At 37.7% G+C, this 20,667-nt stretch overlaps 1 protein-coding gene across 1 annotated transcript in view; it reads left to right on the top strand.

The window, feature by feature from the left end:
- The first annotated feature begins 6,349 nt into the window (after nucleotides 1-6,349).
- Nucleotides 6,350-20,667, top strand: part of LOC122057466 (helicase-like transcription factor CHR28) — a 135,731-nt gene continuing 121,413 nt past the window's right edge. Inside the window, exons 1-4 of the mRNA XM_042619577.1 lie at nucleotides 6,350-6,490; nucleotides 6,588-6,665; nucleotides 6,781-7,696; nucleotides 8,609-8,739. Coding sequence (XP_042475511.1) covers nucleotides 6,606-6,665; nucleotides 6,781-7,696; nucleotides 8,609-8,739 — 1,107 coding nt within the window. The 5' untranslated portion in view covers nucleotides 6,350-6,490; nucleotides 6,588-6,605. The remainder of the gene's footprint in view (nucleotides 6,491-6,587; nucleotides 6,666-6,780; nucleotides 7,697-8,608; nucleotides 8,740-20,667) is intronic.

The following is a 20,667-nucleotide window of genomic DNA, read 5'->3' as shown; positions in this document are numbered from 1 at the left end:
CATTTACCTTCTGACGTTGTGGACTTGCTTTAGCAAAATGTCCAATTTCCTGACAATGGTAACATTGAACCTTGTTGCTGCTGGTCAGAAGTGCCTTCCCCTTGTTGTCATAACGTAGAGGAACGATGGCATGCATAGGGGCTGCAATGGTAGGTTTGGTTGCTGTAAAATTCTTCTTGTTTTCCCCAACTTGAAATCCGAATCTTCTTCTAATGGGTGCTACTAACTCCTTTGCACAGAGGGCTTTCCCAAAACAATCTCATACATTTTGTCACATCGGTAACACGAATGGCTCTATTGATGTCAGCTTTTAATCCTAGTCGAAACCGAGATAGTACTTGTATGCCATTCTTTTTAATGCTAGTACGAGAGAGAGTCAAATTGCTCCATGTACTTTGCAACTAATAAACTTCATTGACAAAGAGAATTGATCTTGTCCTATAACTGAGCTCAGAAAGTAGGTGACAAATATTTGTCACTCCGATAGTTTTCATAATGCCAAGGTGAACCAAGGTGGTGAAGTGTTGTCTAAATGCTCGGGTGACAAGTCGCCCGCCTAGGCATTGCCAAGACGCCTAAGGTGCCCAAGTGTTATTTTTTATTTTCTATTTCCTAACATTATTTAGTATGCTACATATACATTATATCATCCTAAGTCGCCCCAAGTGTTACTTTTTATTTTTTCTATTTTCTAACATTATTTAGTAAACTACATATACATTATATCATAAAAATCAACATTAAGCCACATCAAGCTGTCAAAAATCAACATTAAGCCACTTCAAATCATCAAAAATCCATTTTTTTTTTGGTGAATAAGAAGTTCATAACCAAAGAGGAAGAAAGATTTGGGGGGGGGGGATTTACAAGCTCCAAAGGGGAGCAAACAACATTTAGTCAAAAATCAACATTAAATCATAAAAAATCAACATTGAGAGAAACTTTCTTGTTCTTTAATATTTTTAACTGGTCAAATGACTTTTTGTATTAGATACAACACAAGACCAACTTTCTAAGAAGTCTAGGATTACTTAAATCTAAGTCATAATAACAAAGTTATGTTGAGGTCAAACTTATTTTAAAATGCACGAATGTAGTTAAAATCACTTGAATGAAAATAATTTTATGGACATAAAACAAAAGATTATCTTACTGCTCTTTTGGTGTTTAAAAATGTTTTACCATGATGGGATTTATGAAATTTTTATAATTGAGAAAAAAACCCATGCGTTTGAAAGTTGAAATCGCCCTTACAAAAAAAAAAAATCCAATTTTTGTTCTTGGACTAGAGGGTTGACATCAGTCCACCTGACTGTGGCTTTAAAGTGTATTAGAGGAGGAGGTGCAGACATCAGCCCTCCATGGCATCTCTTTGGACTGATGAGTTTAGGGGCTTTCATATTGATAGAACCCAGCTTGTGAGAGCCATAGTGCATCCCCGTTGGCAGTAGATCTTAATATTAGCTAGTGGCTCTATTTTTATTTATTATTATTTCTGTTTCTATTTATTTTTCCCTTTGTTTCAGTTTCTATTTTGGTTTATGTTTAGTGGTTTAAGTGAGAAGAATTTCCTTTTTTTTCTTTTACCTTGCTGTTTTTACTTTATAATTACCCCTATGTCCCCCAATTGATGCCTTGTTAAGTTGATTGCGTTCAGTGAGGGCTATATTGTTTATTGTCACTTTACGTCTATGTTTTTAGTCTCTATGTTCATCATGTATGCTGCTGCTAGTCCTTGCCTTTAGCCCACATTTAGGGTTCTTAGAGTCTTGCACAACCTATCCTAGTCAGCTGTTGTAGGATCCCTAGTTTGTAGGTAATCCCTTACATCAATCTTGGTATTGGAGCCTTGTTTGAGGGCTTAGTTGCTGCTGGGTTGTGTCGTGTGTGCCTATTGACCTTCAGGACACCCTATAGTTTCTGTTGGTTGTGAGTCTAGTGTCTTAGGTCATCCCTTGTATGTCCACTGGTAAAGCATATCAAGTCATGTCAACCCCTTCTGACACCCAAATGACACCTGAGCAGTGGTTCAGATTACTTCAACAAAATGAAGAAATCGTAAAAGCCCTACAAGCAAATGAAGAGTTGCTTAAGGCTTCCCACATCGAGTTGACCAACAGTAGGACAGAATGTTGGCTCATATTGCTAGCCTCCAGGCCATTGACCAAAATTTCCAAGCTATCACGGCAAGGCTTGCAGTAGTGGAGACATCTTCCACAATTCTGACAGGCCACATCCGTGAAATACAAGGCAACGGACCTAGAATGGGGGTCCCCGACCATTTGGACATCAATGGCAATACAGGGGATAATTTCTTTGGTCAAGGATTTGGACGAGGTAGGGGTCATGGGCCACGTGGACAACACAGTTTGAGATATCATACTCCTTATGGAGATGATGAGGGATTTGATCATTATGATAGGGGTATGGATGTTAGAAAAATGGTTAAGGTAGAGGCACCTTATGATGGTTAGATTGATTTTAAAGTCCTATTATATTGGATCAGACAAATGGACAGGTACTTCGATTTTTATGAAATGTTTGAGGAAATTCACTTAAGAATTTGGCAAAATCAAGCTTACCGGAGCTGCCCAAGAGTTCTAGACAGAATTGAAGTATCAAGAGAATAGTCTAGGACTTGAACCAATTACAACTTGGCTTGAAATGCATGAAAGACTCAAGAGGGAATTCTTGCCTATCACTTATAGACTACTATTGTTGAAGGACATGAACACCTTGAAGGAAGGGAAAATGTCTATGACTGAGTACATGGGGAAGTTCAATTAATTAAAAATTAGAACCAATACTCATGAGGATGTTGAGAGAACACTCTCTAGATTTCTTACTAGACTCAACTCTGACATCTAGTCACGCATGGCACCCCATTTGGTGCGAGATGTCCCTTGAGCATTCCGGACAATTCTCAAACTAGAAGCGCCAATGAGGACTTTTCCTCAAAAGAAGAGCTTCCCAGCCGGGGAATCAAGTTTCCGAAAACCCCTCCAGAGTTCATCAAGGTTTCCAAAGCCACTTGCTAGCCCTCAGCGTTAATTTGACAACAACAAGGGTAAAGACATTTGGGAGAGGCACCAAAAAAGAAAGGCCAGGGGAATGCTTCAAGTGTCAAGGATTTGGACACTTCATCAGAGACTGCCCCAATATAAACCTTTTTGTTGGAGGACGAGGACAAGAGGAACATGACCCAGATGATACTCATGACAATGAGTATGAGGATCACAGACCCGATGAGGCCATTTCCGATGAGGAGCATGAGATCATCGATATCTCTATGCTTAGTGTCATGAGATGCATGGTCTCACAATCAAAGAGTGACTATGAGTGGTGGCAGACCAATATCTTTATTACTTACTCCAGTCATCAGGGTAAGAATTGTCACGTTGCCATTGATTGGGGCAGTTGCATGAATGTGGTCTCTCAAAATGTTGTCACCAGAATGGGTCTCGAACCAGAAGCTCATCCAAAACCATATAATGTCTCTTGGGTTGATCAATCTACTATCCCAGTCACATTAAGGTGTTTAGTTCCCTTGTACTTTGTAGGATACGATGACAGAGTGTGGTATGATGTCCTAGAGATGGATGTCGCTCACATCATTCTTGGTAGAGTTTGGCTATACGACCAAGATGTAACCAAATATGGGAAAAAAAAACAAACAAACAACTTCAATTGAACCAAAACTTGAGCATATATTAAATCAACTTGAACCAAACTACTGCAATAAAACTAAGTAAAATAAAAAATAAAACAGCAGCCCACTAACCCACGGTTTGGCTGTCTAGTTGGCCTTCTTCCTATGTGGGTAGGTCTTCAAATCTGCATCAGAATTGGGATCCATAGTTCCATAAAGATGTTTCTTTGGAGTAAGCGCAGTGGCAGCAGCAGTGTTTGTTTCCAAAATCATGGGCTATTGCTTGCCCATGGGTTTCCTTTTATTGAAGAAAATAGAAAGAGGCTAGAGACCAATCAGGAAAGATCCCCAATCGATTCTAGCTTGGATTATAAAACAGAATCAGATCTAGCTGATGTCCACTAACTCATTACTTGTCTGGGAAAAAAACAATCAACTTAAATTGAACCAAAAATTAAGCATATATTAAATCAACATGAACCAAAACACTGAAAAAAAACTAGGTAAAATAAAACATAAAACAGCAGCATACCAAGCCACGGTTTGGCTGTCTAGTTGGCCTTCTTCCTATGTGAGTAGGTCTTCAAATCTGCATCAGAATTGGGATCCATACAGATGTTTCTTTTCTTTTCTCTTTTGGTTCCATAAATAGGAATAGGGTAATGTGTTAATTACAAGATTTATAAACAATGCAATATTGCAATGTCTATGTTGAATGGCCATTCTGCTTAGGCAGTTATATGGGTGGCATACTGGGGGAATCTATTGGTTTGACAACTCCAGTAGCGGAAGCGTGTGAGCATGCCTCCAAACTAACACTTGACTTAGACACTGCGTAGACAGGTTGGAAAGGGTAAACCTGTTTCCAGGCCTGTATTTGCTCCAGTGGACTTGGACCTGACTCAGGTTCATACATGTGGATCCACACATCTGATCCAAAATCCATAGGGATACTGAATATGGACTTACATGCTTCAATTTTAAAATAAATTTATATTGTACACATTAGCACAACTTTTGCATGATCTGAATAAGATCTCGCTTGCCCAACCTAGCAAATCGGTTATGCTTTGAAGGCCTATATTCTATATTTCTGCACCCAGTTAAATAATGCAGTTGGAATGGATCTTGAATCCAGTTATGCCATGCAAACTCCCCGCCCTCTTTTTGAAGCTTGATCTTAAGAAGCAAACATTGACCCTGAGAAAGTTCACAAGATACTATGATCTTTCTTCCTTCAATGGAATGTTCAGAGCACATTGGCTGACTTACTAAATTTCCCTTAGATATTATTGTTAAAGACTTTAGTTATGGGTGTGGCGACATTTAGTAATTATGGTGACACTTAATATTTTGGTGTGTTATGACTCTATTTAGTCATAATCTTATTAAAAAAGTGGCTGCCCTACCCGTTATAGAGCACACAAGCAAGTTGTGTGTTGGGTTTTTTTCTCCTACGGCTCTCTCTCTTTCTTCTTCTTCCTGCTTCTCCTTTACAGATATTAATCTCACCTTTTTGATACTGTCACATGGTATGAGAGCAGGTTTGATCAGTATTTCTGCAATTCTATTTTCTGTTTTGAGTATTCTTTAATTTTTTTTTTCTCTCTTCCTTGGTTTGAAGCAACCTATGCTACACTTTATTCTTAAACCCTAGTGAAGAATTATGAAGAAATAGGGTTTATATGCTGTGGTTACTTTCTTCTCTCCTTTTGGTTGGTTGGAGCATATTTCTACTGGTTTACTGCTATTGGGGGCTTGCGGATGCTCTGCTTTTTGATATTTTTCTGCTACTATAGATGCATCCTCTCTTGATCTAGCTATGGATTGCATATAAGATTATGTTGTTACAAACTTGTAATCCAGTTGCTGAACCTATTCATCAACCAGAGTGGCCCTAATCAGATCTGTGATTGGGCTGTTTCTTATAGTTCTTCAAATTCTGGAGCTAGTGGATTAATATCAGATTTTGGGGATTCCATCTACTAATCAAATCCTACATTTGACCTGAAATTTAGGCAGATCTGAAGATTGGATTTTCTGCTGTATTATTTCTTTCAATTCTGGTCATTTGTAGCCTGCCGAACCACCGGTTTGGGAAAATTTTTGTGCACCTGGATATTGGAGTTATCTTGTAATCCATCTGTTGGGTCAGCAAGATGTTTTGGGGTTTATCTTACCTGTCTTGCAGCCGTTGGATAGCATTATGTGGTCTCCTTATTACTATTGAGTGTGTCCTGGTACCTATATTTTTCTGCTGTGATGGACGATTCTAAACCTCCTGTGGACAATGTTAATGTTCAAGTTAAATCCATTAAGGTCTATAATGCTAAAGGAAAACTTAAATATCTTTATCTGATAGAAGTTTTGAAGTCAGTGAGTAAAAGAAGCTGCTTAGCTCTCACAGTCACCCTCCCCTGTGGGTCCGAGTACACTAAGGTGATGCCACATGGTACTTATAGGTGGGTTTGTGTGATTGGCCTAGCACAATGGCCATTGCATTTGCACCATCACTTTCCCTTGTTTGAATTTTGGACCGCTATGTTGCATCTTTCAAATGAAAAAGATATTCGGTGCAATGTTAAGGTTGCTCCATTGCGACCTAGTGGTGGGGTTCAAGTCGGGAAACAGCCGCTGGCTGCGTACATTATGGCCCTCCCCAGATTCTACAGTGGCAGGAGCCTGGGAAAAAATGCCCTGGCACGCCCTTTTTGATCTTCAATTCTTCAATAATGAATTATTTGATCTTTTTCCCATTCTTTGTTGCAGGATCTTTCACAGCCAAAAGTAGAAGCTACTTTACCGGATGGCCTTTTGGTAGTGCCTCTATTAAGGCACCAGGTGTGTTACTTTATCTGTTTATGGTCTCTAGCTCCACTATAATTAATTGCTCCATTCTTTGGTAAATTTGATGATGTTAAGTTACCCTGTCTAACAGAGAATTGCGCTGGCATGGATGCTGCAGAAGGAGACACTTAGTAGGACTTGTTTAGGTGGAATCCTGGCTGATGATCAGGTTACTTGGCGTAGTTCAGATGATCTCTCAGATTTATTCTATTTATTAATTATGATAGATTTCTTGGGTCTTCGCTTAACATTTTTCCCAGGCTCATCCTGCTGTTATCTCACAGGGTCTTGGTAAGACTGTATCGATGATTGCCCTTGTACAAATGCAGATGCATTTGCAGTCAAAATACACTTCAGATGATCAATGCAGGTTGAAACCTGAACCCTTGAGTTTGGATGATGATGATAATGATGATGGTGGTGGTGTTTCTGATTTTGCAAAGTTAAAGCATGATGGAGTATCGAGTGATGGTATAAGGATTTCAGAGTTAGCTACGTCTATTCCTGCATTTTACAAGGGTAAGCCAGCAGCAGGTACTTTGGTTGTGTGCCCAGCAAGTGTTCTTCGTCAGTGGGCCAGGGAACTGACTGACAAAGTTGCAGAAAGCGCTAAACTGAAAGTTTTGGTCTATCATGGAGGCGCTAGGACGAAGGATCCTTCTGAACTGGCAAAATATGATGTGGTTCTCACAACATATTGTATTGTAACTAATGAAGTTCCAAAGCAACCTATAGTTGATGAGGATGATGGTGATCAAAGAAATGGGGAAAATCATGGATTATCTTCCGAATTTTCGACCAGTACGAAAAAGAAAAAGACATCCAATGACAGTAAGAAAAGAAAGAAGGGTAGAAAGGGTACTGATGGTTCATCTATTGATTTTGGTTCTGGTGCACTTGCTAGAGTTGTTTGGTTTAGGGTTATATTAGATGAAGCTCAAACCATAAAAAACCACAGAACTCAAGTGGCTAGAGCTTGCTGTGGTCTTCGAGCTAAAAGAAGGTGGTGCTTATCTGGAACTCCTATACAAAATACAATTGATGATCTGTACAGCTACTTCAGATTTCTGAAGTATGATCCATATGCTCTCTATAAAAATTTCTGTCTACAGATAAAGTACCCAATATCCAGAAATGCTTCCTGTGGATACAAGAAACTTCAAGCAGTTCTGAAGACTATAATGCTGCGCCGTACAAAAGGTGACCATCTTAGTTCCTTTCCTCTATTGATAAATTATTTTTCATGAAGAGAAGTACTGGTACCCCAGAAGATCTTGGGTATTTTTTCTAATCTGGGACTCCAGGATAATTAACACTTGGTCTATTTTCTTGAACGTTACCAAAGGATCCTAATAAAATGACCTGAAAATTGTCAAACCTTTCAAACTGCATTCTTGCTTAAAACCTCAACTGCAAAATCCTATAGTACAACAATAATAAAGTCCTTTTATCATCCCTAAAGATTGCTCTGTCCAGAACAAACCTGGATTGTAAAATGAATATCCATTGAATTTTAGTTTCTTTCCCCTTGGCCGGCTAGCTCATTTGCTATGAAATTAGATCCAGACTCCCACTGCCCCGAACCCCACCCCACCACGCCCCTCCCCCCAAAAAAAAAAAAAAAAAAAAAAAAGGACTTATAGAGATCCTGTCTGACGTGTTAGATGTGAATATCTTTTTAGAGATTAATTAATCAAATGTTAATAGTTTGGCTGCTGGTAATTATAAGTAAACACATCAAGAACTTGAAGATCTAGATTAACTTGTAAGCAACCTGAATCTATACCCAGCTTCTAAATTTAACCATCCAGAACTCTTAAAAAAACCTGGAAAATGATCATGTACAATAGACAGAAACCCAAATTCTGGAAAGCGCATCAGTATCAATGAATATTACCTAACAGCATAGGGAATAAGCCTAGTTACTGATAGTATCTAGAGAGCTTATGCAGGAACTGATATGCACACTTCCTCTCATTCATTCTAGAAAAATTCTTTACAAAGATCCTACAGTATTGTATTTTAACTCCTATTTTTGTTTAGCATGTACTTTTGTGTCATGGTCATGGCTTGTCTGTTCTTACTACTGATAGTTGACCACCTTGGAAATAGGCACACTAATCGATGGGGATCCTATTATTAGATTACCACCCAAATCAGTAAACTTGACTAAGGTGGAATTCTCTACTGAGGAGCGGGCTTTCTATTCAAACCTAGAAGCTGATTCACGTTTGCAGTTCAAGGTATTGATCATATTCAAACTTTGTTTTCAATTTCATTATCTACATATTACTAAGCCGGATTATACTCTTCATGGCTGGTATATATTAGCAAATTGTGTTATTTGTATTGGCCATTTAATTATCAAGCATTAACTTTCGGGAACTACTTACCCCAAAATCTTAATGCCTACTGAATTGAGCACACATCTGGGCTGGCTCCTGATATCTTGACCTGCAAGGATGCAACTAGAGAGTACAATGATTTTTATGCTGACCCATTTATTATTGGCCTTTGGTGACCGATTGCCTCATTTATACCTTGCTGATGGTATAGTATTTCAATGGTCGAGACCCACCTAAATTACATGCAGGATGTCAATATAGAAGCTTGTTCCATTCACTCAGATCACAACTAGACGAGAACACTGTATAATTTTAGAATGCTAACAAAGTTTAAGAAACACATGCAGACAATTTTGCACATGGTAAACAAGCATGAAAACACCTTTCAAGTGAAGTAATCTTGTAGATATTGTGCTGTAGGCCATTTGTTGTGGTATGTGGAACTGGAAACAGAGTATTAGTATGATCTCTGATGAATCGCTGATCCTACATGGTTATCGTGTCGACATTGACTGGATATTTTTCATTTAACAAACTTCAAGCAGGGAAGCAAGGGATTTTGGGAGAAATTGGTATTTTGTCATTTTCTAATGTAAAGTACTGCTTTTATACACTTACATACTTGAAGTCTTATTATTATCTCTACATTTATATATAGGATTGTTTGCGGTTAGTATCAAGGTCATTAAGGCGGTGAGGCGACCGAGGCGTTTGAAGGTCTTTAGGAGCGCTTTGGCTATAGGGCGGGCATAAGGCATCGCCTTATTGAATAAAGGGCTCATGTGTTATTTTTTTATACAACCATTCTATTTGACTCAAATCCTAGTTGAATCCTACTACTCATATGCTAAATAAAGATCAAAGGTTCATACTTTATACCAATGCAATAATATATAAGCCAATCTGGTTTTCCAAATAAATGGAAAGGCACTAGGCAGTAATAAAGAGCTGCATATAAGGCTATAAGAATATTCATCCAATCTGGTTTTCCAAAGAACATGGCTGATAGTAATATATTTTCCAAAAAAAAAAAAAATCAGTAGCCTCTTATTTATACAAAAAACAAGATTTTCTTTAAATCGATAGCTTCTCATATTTATGCAGTAATTGGCTCTTAACACTAGCCTTAGGTCTTCACTCTTCATTAATATTAAGAATCAAACCAAAACAGTAGATTGAATTAAAAACGGAACCACAAGAATGACAGAAGAAAATTAAGAAGAAAGAAGGGAGAAGAAAGAAGAAGAAGAAGAAGAAAAAAGACAAGTACAGAGCAATCACCGTAGGTTGAAGAAGAGTGAAGAACAGAATAAGGGAAAAAAAAAAGGTATCATATGCAGAATAGAAGAAGAATGAAGGTATCGTATGCAGAACAGAAAAAGAATGAAGAACAGAAGAAGAAAAAAAAAAAACAGGTGCTTTGTTTGAAGAACAGAAGAAGAAAGAAGGGAGAAGAAAGAAGAAAAAAAAAGGGCAAAAAACCGTACCTATAGAGGGGGGTACGATTATTCGCCGGAGTAACCTTCACCGCTGCTTGAGAAGAACAGTCACTGCCAGAGCAAGATCGAAGGAGGAAGTCGCCTGGTTCTTCTACTTCAGTTCCTTGTAAACTCTTGACTCAAAATCCTTTTTAAGTGAATTGTGTTTTGTTTTTTTGGTCGAGTACTCGAGTTGTTAGTAGCCTTGATCTCATGCATCTCAAGTGCATTCAAGGCCGTACACCTCTCAATCAAAAATTGATATTTGGAATCTATCTAAATTAGTTTAAAAAATTATAAATTCTAAAATGCACATGAGGCAACCGCCTTGGGTAAAAGGCGTCGCCTCATAGCGCCTTACCACATAAGGCAACCGCCTTATGTGTTTTCTCTAAGGTGCCTTGCTGCCTCAGACCCTTTGAGCTGCCTCAACGCCTAGGCGTTGCCTTACCAGTGCCGTGGAGACGCCTTAATAACTATGGTTAGTATGTTGCCAATATGGTAATTCAGAATCTGTAGTCATGTAATCTAGATAAATAAATGCAATGCACGTAACATAGTGCAAATAAATGAGATTTGCATAAAATCTTTGATAGATGGACACTTGGAGAATATTTTTATATCACATTCTAACCAAACAGAAAAGTGGAAGAGAATCACCATACATAGGAATTGCAAAAAGCACATTACTGTCAGAGTGGAGGGAGTTAGTTTACTGTACGCATCTGATGCACTCATTGTATCATAGATGAGATGTGATATATCATATATGCACCAAAAGTTATAGGGGTGCAACAGTTGGAAGTTAGAGAGATTAGGATTAGAGATGTAGGAGAAAGAGGAGAGGAAAGAAGGAGAGAAGTTGAGAGGAGAAAGAGAGATATGAGGGCAAATCCTGGGTGGACAATGAGCTCTTCCCACCTATATTAGGTTCAAACCAAACAGGGAAATTACATAGTCTTCCCTAGGGAGGTAAAAGGGGAAAAGAAAAAAAAAAAAAAATAGAAAAAATACAACTTAGGACAACATAATATAGAACATTTCCAAAGTATAAGTGATGTAGGGAGAACCCTAGGAACTAGAGTCCCTATATAGGCTGATTAGGTTGACAGTACTAATGTAGGTTAAACTCAAATATGGTTGAAAGTAATGGGTAACAACAACATGCAAGAACTTTATGCAGATTTAAAAACCAGAAAACTATTGTAGCAATAAGCAATATAATCTTAAGCAGTTACACCAACTCAACAGATTCAATTAGATAATATGGGGTAGTAAGATGTCAAATGGGGTGCATGCACTTTAATGTTCTAGAAGTAGCAGTTGCTAATCCAGTCCTTAGTTTGCAGTCAGTAATCAAAACCATAAACACTCTTAATGGAGAGGTTCAACAAAGGAACAAAGCAGTAGTAAAACAAAATGTAACACCCAAATCTCACCTCTTTACATTAACTATGAACATGCAAGAGTAACAGATTGGAGAGGCCAACACTAGCTTGGTTGGCAATAGTGGACTGCTAGGAAGGGAAGAATGACCCAACATGCAACTGTGCATTCTGCCAACAGTGTTAGAGAAATCAGTAAGAAAAGTGGGCTAGCAGGTAGGCAATTATCTTTAATAAGGGTTGGTAATGATACATGATTGAATAGACTCGAAGGAGAACAAGTCTGGCTCAACCGGCTAGAGAGTTCTGGGGATGACAGGCAGGCCTGTCGATTGGACAAAATGTCCAGAATTGACTGAAATGGGTCCCACTCTTTAAATTTGACATGTGGACCTATTTTCATGAGTTTGTCATGAAAAATAAACTACATAATATAATTATAAAATAAAAAATTTTCATTTGAAGATGGGTATATAATTAATTATATATGTAATTACAATATGACATAATTATGGATTTACATATATATATATATATATATACATATAAATTTGATTGAACCGGGTTGACCCTGCGGGCAATCTCAACCGAGACGAACCAGATCTGATTTGATTTTTGGGATCAGAAAGATTTACTTTATTTATGAAATATTGAGTTAGTTAATTTGGGAAGATATGCAATCTTTTGTTTTGGGTAGATGTTAGTCAATTAGGGAGTTACCAATTTAAGTTTTATTTTGTTTATAATTTCAATAGTTAGAATTTAGGAAGCAAATTAGGAGTTGATAATTTAATTTTAGAATTTTTTAGGAAAGTTTTAATTTCAGTTTATAATATAATGGCATGTAACCCAAGTAATTAGACAGATTTTGAATGATGAATTAATTAATTGGTTGAAACCCTGTGGTTTGCTTGGTCGTGAGACCTTCTTCCCCCTTCCCCTTTGTGTGATTCTTCTCTTCTCCCTCCAACTCTAATTTCACTAAGGGATTTCTTCCCTTTCTCTACAGGCCCTCCATCACTCTCCATCAAGTGGTATCCGAGCCAAAGGATCTAATTCCTTCTCTTCACTCAACCGCCCTTCTTCTTCCCGCTGAGTGTGTTCTAACTTTTCTCTCCTTTCCACCCTATTTCTATTCTCTGCTGAGAATTGAGTTAAAAAAAAAAAAAAGCTCTGTTATGAATAGAGAAGTTGTGACCTTCCTATTTTATTCCCCATTGTCCTATTCTTTTCTTACTTCCACATATACCCCTGCCTCATACGTGATATGTTGGTTGGTTTATAACTGGACTTTAGTTATTTACAATTTTGCCTTTTTTTTTTTGAAAAAAAGAAAAGAAAAAGTGACCCTCCATATTTACAGTTCTTCCCCCACTTGCCTAGTGGAGTTATCTTCTTTTGTGTGAGGCCCAGAGCAAATTTCCTACAAAATCCTTTGCTCCGAATTCCGATGGTATTTCCCCTTGAATTTATTAATCTTATTGAGGAACTTAAGAAGAAATTTGATGATGGATTGAAGGAACATGATTGGAATCCTAGGAACTTCAATCAAATTTTCAAAAGCTTACCGAAAGTACCATACACTTATGTGATAAGGTGTGCAGCATGATCGAGGACGGGTTAGTGGTAGAAGAGCCAATTGACGCTAGACGTGACGATCAAGATGAACTGAACAATCAGATCAAGGTTGCATCTGAAGAACTGATAAGTCGTCCAATTTCAATTGTGAAACTCCACCATCAGATTCCAATCAAGATTATATCATTTGTTGATGACCATCATGAGATCGTGATTGTTGATCATAAGATGTGTTGGATCTTTACCTTGTCAAAGCCGTTGATCATGGATGCTGATCGTGAGATGCTAATCCTCTCCTTCTATAAAACTCGTGGTCGAGTTTTTCTCAACATCAGGGGAGTTGATGCAGAATTGAGGCTGAACCGGGTTGACCCTTCGGGCAATCTCAACCGAGACGAACCATATCTAATTTGATTTTTGGGATCAGAATATTTTAGGAGTTACTTTATTTATGAAATATTGAGTTAGTTAATTTGGGAAGATATGCAATCTTTTATTTAGGTATATGTTAGTCAATTAGGGAGTTACCAATTTAAGTTTTATTTTGTTTCTAATTTCATTAGTTAGAATTTAGGAAGAAAATTTGGAGCTGCTAATTTAATTTTAGATTTTATTAGGCAAGTTTTAATTTCGGTTTATTATATAAAGGCATGTAACCCAAATAATTAGACAGATTTTGAATGATGAATTAATTAATTGGTTGAAACCCTATGGTTTGCTTGGTCATGAGACCTTTTTCCCCCTTCCCCTTTGTTTGATTCTTCTTTTCTCCCTTCAACTCTAATTTCACTCAGGGATTTCTTCCCTTTCTCTACAGGCCCTCCATCAGCCTCCATTTATATATATATATATATATATATGTTATAAGAAGTTAGTGGGCCACTAATGTGAGGGGCTATATAAGAGCCACCACCGCACATTTCACTCCCATTTTCTCACTTGGATAATACTTGGACAGCAAGAGAAAGAAAGGAGAAAGAAGAAGAAGAAGAGAAGAGAAGAAGAGAAGAGAAGAGAGGTAAATTAGGGAGGAGATCGATTTGCTTGGGAGACTACTGCAAGATTCAGCATAAGTGAGAGATTCTCACCTATACTAACCTGTAACAAGAAGAAAATTTCAGAAATTGAAAGGGTATGAACCGATTTGGGTTGGAACTTGTGGAATAGAAGGGATTCCGGAAATTTTCAGCAAATAACCCAACTGTATGAAGTCTAATTCTCTGTTCTTGATGAATTGATTGGAAGATATGAAATAATTTACCAAAGAATGCATACACCATGGCCGATTGGGGTTAGAATGTGAAAATCCTCACCTCAAAACAGTAAATGCTTTAGAGAAGAAGTGAAATCTCACTTTGAACTCTGTTGGTAGAGGACTTTAAAGGTGCATGCAAGTTGATTGAGGTCTGATTTTTCACATGCAAGGTAAAATTTATGATGGAATGCATGCATGCAACCCTAGATTGGGGATTGATAATGGCAATTGTACTCTATTTCATACTTGTGGATGAAAACATGTGAATATGAGGTTGAATCTGAAATTTCTTGCTGAAATTGGTAATTACAATTAATAAATTAAAAATAGATTAATGTTGGACTAAGAAAAGGATGGAATTGAAGTAATAATTCACTGTTGTGAGATTACAGTACAAGAACAGAGAGATATAGACTAAAACAGAGGTGAAAACCAGCAGGGAGAATGGCAGAATTGAATTTCTGCAGAAAATGGACAACCGATGGGAGACATCAGGCCGGCCGGTTGGACCAGAGTCTCCATTTGGTTAGACTTCCAGAGACCATTTTGCCCTCAGTTTTTAACAGTGATCTGTGGGTTTGAAAGAGGACTTGTAGGGCCTATAGGGAAGATAGAAAATGACCCTATTAGGGAATGACTATACTTAAGTTTATTTTAGTAAATGTATGTATAATTTCTGATTTTAGGAGTTCTCAATAGCTGTGAGGGAGCCTATTCAGCACCAGGAGGAGAGATAACTGTTTTTGATTGTCAAGGTCAGTGGGTGCCCCTATCCTTGTTTCTTTTAGTGGGTTTCTTATTGTTGATCATGCATTTATTATTATTATGATTGTGTTATGATGGAATGGAAATGAGGAACGTAAGACATGTGAGATGGGTCATGTGCAGGTGCCCATGTTTGTTTGTGTGCTTTGGATGATTGGTTGTGCATCATTTAGTATGCTGGGCTAGGTATCATAACCCTAAGTGCTACACCCCTTGTCCGTAGGGGGTTAGGTATAGATTAATCCCGATATATGTGGCTACTTGATCAGCAGTGCACTTTGTGATGAGATGTGTGATCAGTTATGGATGTGGACAGGATACGACGTACTGTCTGGTGGCTATATATATATTATACGGGGTTACCATTTAGAGGTTAGTCGGGGGACCAAGGCTCTGACCGGGACCGACTGGCTCCTGCCTACAACGAGCTTGTATTCCTGAGCCCCAACGTACAAGGTAGGGAATGCCACCTATGTTGCGTAACACTATACCCATAGGTGGTGAGACTTAGTAATGGACTAGGGATTTGTATAGTTAAATAAATGGAATTATGAGCATCATCTTTATGTGTGGAGCATGCATTGCATATGGATGCGTGTGTGTGTGTCTCTCCCACCCCTCACTAAACATTTTCTAGTGCTCATCCCCCTTTCCTCTGATTTATAGATGACGAGAGTAGTCATCTACAGATTGCTAGTTCTGAGCATGATGCTATGGCTATGGATTAGTTGGCTTGTATATAGGATTTTGATGATTTCAGTCATGGACCTGATTGCGAGTGCGATGATTATGTTTATGGTGGACAGTATTTATGAGATCTAATGTATATGGTTATTCTTCTGTGTACATATGGATGGGTGTAGAAACCAGTTTTTGATGGTTCAGACAACAGGTGGGAGAAAAGTTTAATGATTTGACAAGTGGGAGAACTTTTGAATATATATATTTTTTTTGATATTTGGATCACTGTAATATGATGGATTACTGTAAGTAGCTTGTGAATTATTGTACATATAACATTAAGTACCGCATAGATGCACTGGCTTAGTATGAACTTTACTTGATTTTATATTAACTGCTGCAAACTCTGATCTGATTATGATGAAGAGTACATGTGGATGTGGGTTTGTGGACTCTCCTAGAATAGGATTCTGGTAAACTGGCTGACTGGGTGCAGTAAAGTATCTAGTGCCGGCATACCTGTGCCATAAGAAGGGCAGGGTGTGACACGAAAGGCTTTAAACTGGGGTTGGGAGGCATGCAACAGAAACAGTGTTGAAAAAAAAAAAAGAAGGTTATGTTGTAATAATAATAGGGAAAATAAGAGGGGGCGACAAGGAGAAATATCGAGAAGTAGAGGAAAAGAGAGAGAGAGAGAGAGAGAGAGAGAAGGAGAAGAGAAGATGCTTTCCACGATGAGGGGAAGAAAGAGACTCACGCTAGGGGGGGAGAACTTGATCAAAATGCTGTTTTAATTTTCATTAGCTAAAACTGGCCTTAGGCCTTACAATTCAATATATATAATAAAAAACAAAAGGAATCCAAATCAGAGTCTAATAGTTTAGGAAAATAAATAGAGAGTCCTAATCTAATCCAATGTTTTTAGAAAATAAAGAGTCCTACTATAAGTAATTAAAAGAAAAAAAGAAACAAATTTACTTTTCCTAAAAAAAGAAAACCATAAAACTAGCAATTCTCTCTTGCATTGAGTGCTCACGTGGGGCCATATGAAGTTGTCCAAGAAAATCAGAATTAAGGAGTCCTTGCATGACTCTCCAAGGTGGGCCCCATGTTGATCCTCATCCATCCATCCAAATTGATTCTCTGTTAGAGAGCCGTTGGCAGGGTACTGGTCAATCGGGACTTCAGTCGGTCGACCGTTATTCGGTTTGGTCTGTCATGAGCCAAACCCAGATACAGGTAGGGGTACAGCCCTCGCGGGTAATGATGAAGTGATCCAAAATGTTCACCAAGAATCAAGCATATAAGAATTTGTAAAAATTCAAGTGTCAAACAAATAGAACTACTGAAAGATAAAATATCCCAAAATCATACTTAGTGGTGGCAGTCTAAGGTGTGATCCCAAGATTTAACAAAAAAAACACTTTGTTAGAGTTTACATGAAACAAGAGCCTACTTCAATCACCTACTAAAGAAAAATAAACTACTAAGCTTCAGATTGCCCTCAAAATCCGTTCCAAGCATATCTTCATTTCAATTATCTGCGATGTTAAAATAATGGATTAAGCTCAACAGCTCAGTAAGGGAAAATAGTAAGAACACATCACAGGGCAAACAATTAACCAAAAACAACTGTTAAAACAAACAAGTTTAGTTTTTCAAACCACACTGTTAATAAAACACGATTTTTTAAAAATATCTATTTTTTTTTTTCACATTTTAGTGTTACTGAGGGAAATAAGCTACCACTGCTCATAATACGAGAGGGAAACATGGCCCCCGCAATCCCACAATTACACAATCACATTGTTGTCACCACTCTGTGACTAAATATACACCACTGTGCACAGTGGGCATAAGTCCCGCGGCTCAACGGGACACCCCTCTCTGATCTGGTACGGAGTAGTCTATTTACCCTCACACTTTCTCTTTTCACACTTTCACAAAAATCACATATCACAAATATCACTTTCTTTAAAACACAAACATAGGTGAAATCTCGACGTAAGAATCAACATCAATATACATCACACTAATAGTCATATTAATCACTCTCATAAACTCATGTCGCACATAGACACAATTCAAAGGGTATAAGTCAGCACATATCAACGATACAAGCACACCAAACATCACATCATACAATCAAACCACACACCTGTGGTGTCATCCCACTATAATCCGCTTACCTCATCCTATAAGTCTCCTACCTCCACTCTCTGAGCTCTGAATGCTCAAGTCAAACACAACCTGCAGTTAATTACATTTCCTATTAATCTCCTAGTTCAAAACTAGTTCAAATACCTCACTTTCTCTTCAAAAGTCAGCCCAAAAAGTCAACCGTCCCCAACAGAGAAACTCTAGGAAACAATCCCCCTCGACATTTATTTTCACCCTCTCGAAGATGAGAATGATCAGTTGAGTGATTTAGGAGTAATTAGAAAAACTACAATCTCAAAGTGTAACTTTCAGATTTTAGTAAATCTGAAATTACTCTCGATCTATTGGACAAATGGTCCCCAATTTCAGGTTGAAACCTCCCCTAGGACGGCTCTACTAACCCCCAAAGTATGTCCAAAAGTTAATGGTTGGATTTAAAGCAATTAGGGAAAATACAAGTTCAGGTCTCCTAATTTCATGGGTTTATAAGTAACACGCAAATCGAGAATCAGATTGTATCCCTGAGTGGATCGATTCTCTCTCTATGGTAGGGGAACCTATGGTAACAAAACATAGGTCTCCACATAGCTTGATTAGAAGAAAATGAAAGATAAGATTTGGACAAGAATAGACAGTTCTTTAGATCGAGCCAAGAATTAATGTTAGGGACCTTCGATGGCTCCAAATCAGAATCGATTACCCCTCTTATTTGGGTCCCAAGAAAATAATATTGGATTAGGATCACATGGGTCGCATATTGGGTCCCAAGAAAAATGTATTGTATAGGGTCCCAAGAAAAACTCTAACCCAAAAACAAAACCCCAAGAACAATTATTAGGGTCCCAAAAACCCTAAATATTGGGTCACATATGAAGAAACCATCATCTGCAACATAGGATACCCCTATTGGGTCCCAAAAGAAGAAGCAAGAGAACCAACAACTTAAACAACAACTAAGGATAAGAGAAAGCTTCATTACCTGGAGTGAGCATAGAAGTAAGCACCAAATGCCCCTTCCTCTCCCTTTGTTCCTTTCTTTCTTCCTTCCTCCCTTTCTTTCTTTCTTTCTTTCTTTCTTTCTCACAATTCTGTTTTCTTTCCTTCTTTCTTTCTTTATAACCCACGCCTCTTCTATCTGTCCCTCCTTTCCCACGCCTCTCTCTTTCCCTTCTATCTTTATCTCTCCTCTCTCATCTCTCCCTCGTTTCTCTCACGTCTCTCTTTCCTCTTATTTTTCACTTTCTCTCTCTATTTTCTCAAGTCTTTCTTTCCTCTTATTTTCCACTTCCTTTTCTCTCTCCTTCTCTTACAACCCACAGATCTCTCTTTTTTTTCTCTCTCCTACACTCCCATGGTTATTCCCCCTCTTTTTCTCTCTCCTATACTCCCACACTCCCACGGTTTGTCTAAAAGGGGGTGGGGTCCACAACAATTTGAAAGAAAAGAATATTTTTAAAATAAAATAAAAGAAATCAATTAACAATTTAAAAGAAAATAATATTTTAAAATAAAAGAAAAGAAATCAATTAAATAAAACCCCTTTACTTACTACTAACAAGATTTGAACCCAGGACCTCTAGATAAGGTACTAACCACTAGGCTAACTCATTAAGTCATTAAATTAAAAAGCCTAACTTTAAATATTTAAGCAAGCTTTAGAAAATAACATAGAAAAGAAATATATTCTAAGTTTCCAAAAATTTGGGGCATTACATGGTCACTCCCAACTTATGACAGGCATTTGGAAAACTGACCTTTTGTCAGTATTTGGGCCATAACTTTTTCATCTGATTTCGGATTGGCCTAATTCCAAGTTTGTTGGATTTGTAACTTGAATCTCTACAACTTTGGTGAAGCAACCATCTTCTGATACCTATTTTAAGGTTGCCCAAAATGCCTTTGAATAGGGTCATTGTTTTCTCAGCAATTTCCTAAGACATGTTCCTAACCATTTTTAGGTCGTAGGTATTGTCTAAAGTTATTCTAAGTTAATATAACAAAATTCTGCAATATGTAATGCATGCTTATGAGATGTAATGTAGTGCTTGTGTATGGTGTGTGCATTATTACATTGAGCTAAGATCTTTAAGACTTCTATCAAACATCTTGCAAATGGTCTTCAATATTCTTCTTGTATTGCTTGATGTTTGGAATAACTTCAAGTCTTCATAGTCTGAGATCTGAATACTTAAGTACTTTCTTCAACCTTTGGAAGCTTCATACTCCCGCTCTCTCTTGAGCTTTAGTTCTTTATTTCTTAGGTTTCTATTTTCATCATTTGATGACTTTGATCTTCATTTCTTCCTTTCATTCATCATATTCGATTTTTGATATGAAGTCTCTACAAAACAATCATTGAAAGCAAATTGTGAAATACCTTCATATGTTTGTTATCATCAAAAGCAATTATAGGAGTGTGGGCATGTCGCTAACAAGGTGCTGGGGTAGGATTGTTGGAGCCATTTTCAGCTATAGCTCTGACACCAAAATAATGTGATAAGTTTCAACAACAACTAGCTTCAGT

This window comes from Macadamia integrifolia, chromosome 12 (genome assembly GCF_013358625.1).
Source record: "Macadamia integrifolia cultivar HAES 741 chromosome 12, SCU_Mint_v3, whole genome shotgun sequence".
NCBI lineage: Eukaryota > Viridiplantae > Streptophyta > Magnoliopsida > Proteales > Proteaceae > Macadamia > Macadamia integrifolia.
Note: the sequence above shows the minus strand (reverse complement) of the source record. Positions and strands in the feature narration are given on the sequence as shown.